This window comes from Miscanthus floridulus, chromosome 10, assembly GCF_019320115.1.
Source record: "Miscanthus floridulus cultivar M001 chromosome 10, ASM1932011v1, whole genome shotgun sequence".
NCBI classification, from domain to species: domain Eukaryota; kingdom Viridiplantae; phylum Streptophyta; class Magnoliopsida; order Poales; family Poaceae; genus Miscanthus; species Miscanthus floridulus.
In genome coordinates this window covers 9,264,995-9,269,644 of record NC_089589.1, presented here as the reverse complement: position 1 = coordinate 9,269,644, position 4,650 = coordinate 9,264,995, and the positions used below count along the sequence as shown (strand labels likewise).

Genomic DNA, 4,650 nt, shown 5'->3' with positions numbered 1-4,650 from the left:
AAAATAGTGTTTTTCAGCCCAGCGAACAGAGCCTAAGGGTGGATAGAAATAATTAAGATGTCCGTTAAGCTAAGGGTTTTTAATTTTTAGTCAATGCAAGCTAGTGACAGCAGGAGCTCGAGGAGGAGGGGCCATGCCCCATGGGATATGTACAGCATGCATGTTCTGCTATTATTTTAGAGAGAATTCTTTATTTGGCACTGAAACAAATCGCTCTTCCATATTTGGCACTGGAAATTTTGAACTTCTTTATCTAGCATCAACTTAAAAATTCATTATGTATATGGCACTTCCATCCATTTCAGGCGTCCCTCCGTCAATTGACCAGCAAGACCATGTCAGCTTTTCATTAGAAGTACCAAAATGCCCTTGGTCTCGTGCGTCCGTCCGTCTCCCCTTCTCCCCGTCTCTCCTCTCTCGGTCTCTCCCGTCGCTCCTCTGTTCTGAAAGAGAAACAAGAGACACCTCTCAAACCAAAACCCTATAGAGAATGGAGGCCGGAGGAGATGAGGATGGGGAAAAGGAGGCGGCGGCCGCCGGTGCCCAGGAACTCGCGGGGCGGGTCCCCCAGCTCGAGGCGCCCCATAGTCAGCCAAGCTCGCCCCATGGTCGCAGATCGAGGCGCGGGTCCGGCGGGGAACGCAGCGACGGGGCGGGCTCGTCGCTCGGCGCTGGCCCCATCTCGCGGCGCGTGGTGCGCGGGGGGGCGGCCTCGCCCGGCGGCATTGGCGGCAGCTCGCGGCGCAGCGGGGCGGCCTCGCCCGACGGCGCGGGGTGCAGGCCACGGCGTGGCAGACGCGGCGGGGCGAGCTCGCCCACCGGAGCACCGGCCAGACCGCGCGGCGGACTGGGCGTGGCGGCCTCCCCAAGCAGCAGTCCCAGTGGCACGGACTCGTCCAACGGCGTGGGAAGCGGCCACTGTCACCACCACGCGGCTTGCGATGCCACCGAAGAGTGAGTACTGCGGCTCTTCCTTTCATCAATTTTGTACGTAGGTGAGCACTGGATGGAACCTCTGCTCGGAATTTTGCGGCGTGGTGTTTTTCTTGCGCTAATCGATTGCAATACTATGATGCTGAGTTAAAAACTTTTCCAGAAGTAACGTCAGACCAAGAACTGATGGTAATGTTCAGTAAACATAAGGAAAAGGTCATCGAGATATTCATTGCTTATTGTGATCCATCTGAACCTTACAAGCCTATCACTGAATGGCAATTTGAAGGAGAAGCACAACATAAGGACGACATAGAACAAGAGTTGGATACCTATCTCATGAATCCATTACCAAACAATGAGCATGTTGGTGTGGATGAGGAGGGTATGTACTTAAAGGAAGACCGTGTGGTAGCTGTCCCTTCTGATAAAGGGAAGGAGAAGACCTCTGTTCCATTAACTGAAGATGAGGCACAATCTGGTAGTGAACAGGAGGGGACAGAGAATGAGATGACAGAAGATGAGATGCAAAAAGATCCAAATCATGGCCCGCATGTGGAATATGACAAAGAAGACCCTCCGATGACAGTAGGCAGTATGTATCCCAATATGGCAGAGTTTAAGTTGGCTCTTTCGCAGCATGCAATCAAAAATGAGTTTGAGTATAATACAGAGAGAAGTGGACCAAAACGGCTGAGGGTTTATTGTTCAAGGAAAGAAGCCGATAATTGTCCATGGAGGATACATGCTTCTACAATGGCTGATCAAATAACAATAATGGTAATTATTTACTGTTCGAGCTTGCACATCTTGCTTTTATTGCAAACTTGATATGTATATTTAATTGACTATGTTTGCCTTTTTGTGTAGGTGAAAAAGAACCCTAGTGCTCATTGCTGCTCTAGTAGTAGAAGAAAGAAGAGAGTGAGGAATGCCACTAAGCACTGGATTTGTGAAAAGGTCAAGGACTGGCTCATACAGGATGCAACTCTGGGAGCAAGTGCATTGCAAGAAAAGCTCAAAGAACACCACAAGGTTACCATCCACTACAAGAGAGTATTTGATGGTAATAACCTTGCATTGAAGCATCTATATGGTGATTGGGACTCCAGTTTCGATAATCTGTACAGATTTAAGGCACAAGTTGAGAGCTGTTACCCTGGTAGTTTAGTAATTATTGATCATCACACTATTGCAGAAGAAATCATATTTAGAAGATTTTTTTTCGCCTTGAAACCTTGCATAGAAGGGTTCCTTAGTGGTTGCAGGCCATATTTGGCAATAGATAGCACATTTCTGACAGGCAAATTCAAAGGTCAATTAGCTAGTGCATCTGCTGTAGATGGACATAATTGGTTGTATCCAGTTGCTTTAGGAGTCTTTGATTCTGAAACAAATGATAATTGGATATGGTTCATGACTCAGCTTAGAGAGGCGATTGGGGCACCGAGGGGTTTAGCCATATGCACTGATGCTGGACAGGCTGTGATGGCAGGGGTAGCAGAAGTGTTTCCACAAGCTGAACATAGAGAATGCATGTTTCACTTGGTGTCAAACTTCAAGAAGAAATTCCATGGGAAGGTATTTGATGACCATCTTTGGGCTGCAGCATACTCATGGAACTCCTATTTATTTGAGAAGCATTGGGCAGCAATGGAGGTGGCTAGGCCAGCCGCAACAGATTATCTAAGGCAATGCCACAAAAAGTTGTGGACTAGGAGTCAGTTCTTGACCATATGCAAAGTTGACTATATTACAAACAATTTGGCAGAGAGCTTCAATAATTGGATCAAGTCTCACAAATCCATGAACTTAGATGACTTGATGGACAAGATTAGGCAAATGGTTATGACAAAGTGGCATCAAAGGAGGACGATTGGACAGAAACTAGATGGATTGATTCTGCCACACATAATCAAGGAGCTTAATGAAAAGAGTAGAGAACTAAACTTGGCAGTGCTTGAATGTGGACCACATGTTGCTGAAATAACTGCACTGGGAGGTAGTGCCTTCAGATTTGTGGTTAACTTGGAAGATAGAACTTGTTCTTGTCGAGAGTGGCAAGTTTCTGGTCTTCCATGCAAACATGCTCTTGCATTCATCACAGCTCTTGATAATGGTAAAATAGAGATGCATGTGGACTCTTACTACTCCATTGAAAAATTTAGAGAAGCCTATGCCCAACTAATACCTGCTATGATTGATAAGACACAATGGCCTAAATCTTCCCATGGGTTTTTTATGCATCCCCCACTATTGACACCCGTAGCTGGTAGGCCCAAAACTGAGAGGCATAAAGGTGGCACTGAGAAGAAAAAAAGAAAGGGCCAGCACCAGTGTCCTATTTGCCTGGACTATGGGCATCATTGGCACAATTGCAAGAAAGGCAACCCGGCTGACATTGAAGCTATGAAGGCTGTGAGGTAAGAAATGTGTTCATATTTTGTTGCATCAAATAATTTGCTACAACCCACTTACTAATCTCTTATTGCTCAATGTAGAGGACCACGAAAGAAGAAGGCAACGACTACAAAATCTGCTCAAAGTTATATTATGCCTTTAGAGGATGAAGTACCAGCGCTATCTATGTCTTTTCCACCTAGGTAAATTTCTAAGTACAAAATTTGCTTACTTGTGCTCACTTGTGCTGATTTCTATGTACAAAATCTGCTCACCTATGCTGATTTGTAATTATATTGTTTGATAACATAGTCAAAGCTTGGGAACTACAACTAAGAAGTCTCCAATTAAGAAGATAATAAGTAAGAAGAAGAGAAAAAAGCCTGACTCTACATTTGGACCTTCAAAGAGTTCAAACTGGTATTAAGATCTCTTTTCTATTTTATTTAATGAAACATGGTTTCCAATCTAATTAGAGAACCTAATTACCAATCTTCTCTCGCCATAGCCAAAGCATGGAGACTACAAGCAAGCAAAATGAGAAACATGGTAACTCCAGCTCTAGAGCATCAAAAAGGTAACTCACTATCTTTCACACTGGAGAGTGTACTTAACATAGTATGAATTTGCTTGTATATATGTACATGTGCTGGCATCCTGTATATATGTACACTGGAGATGATCAACTCCGTTGTCTTTGCTCTGTACGGACAACTTGTACATATATATCAACTTTTTTTGATAGTGAGTTACCACCGGATGTACACTGGAGAGCTGCTTCTGAATGTGTTGCATAATGGAAGTTCAGCAAGCAAAATGAGACAAGACTTGCTTGTATATATGTAAAATCAACTTGAGAATAGTACAGCCGAAGTTTTACTAGTATATATGCCATCAGAGGCTGTAGCAAATGCCAGTTACAATTCTCTGCTGTAGTCTCTATGCTGCCAAGTAACTGACTGTCACCTCTGTGTCAGTTGATGTCTTTGCTCTGTAGTGTGAATCTGCCAATCTTGTCTCGTATTTCTGAATATTATTCTGTAGTCAACGAAGACCAAGGATGTCATCCTAGTTTGAATGTACATGTGCAGGTCAAGAAGCGGTTCCAATCAACCCGAGCCAATTTCCACTGAGTTTCAATCTCCATCAAAGGAGAAGGCTAAAAGGACCAAGAAACAGCTTGCTTCAAACCTGAAAAAAAATGACAGCCCTGCAATGGCCACCAGAAACAAAACAGCTAACCTTGCTAGTCCTGCAAATAGCACAAGAAGCAAAAGAAGGTTGAGCTTGTGATTCTCTATGTAGATGTGCTTCACA

At 44.3% G+C, this 4,650-nt stretch overlaps 1 protein-coding gene and 1 long non-coding RNA gene across 2 annotated transcripts; both read left to right on the top strand.

Annotated features, from left to right (window-relative positions):
* Window positions 1–1,119: 1,119 nt before the first annotated feature.
* LOC136487966 (uncharacterized) lies at window positions 1,120–2,743 on the top strand. The gene is made up of 3 exons (XM_066485041.1): window positions 1,120–1,713; window positions 1,804–2,514; window positions 2,705–2,743. The coding sequence occupies exons 1-3, from the start codon at window positions 1,120–1,122 to the stop codon at window positions 2,741–2,743; spliced, it is 1,344 nt and encodes a 447-aa protein (XP_066341138.1).
* A 476-nt stretch (window positions 2,744–3,219) lies between these two features.
* LOC136487420 (uncharacterized) lies at window positions 3,220–3,933 on the top strand. Its single transcript, XR_010767250.1, has 4 exons — window positions 3,220–3,356; window positions 3,435–3,536; window positions 3,646–3,753; window positions 3,842–3,933. It is a non-coding gene; the product is annotated as an uncharacterized lncRNA (long non-coding RNA).
* The last annotated feature ends 717 nt before the right edge of the window (window positions 3,934–4,650 follow it).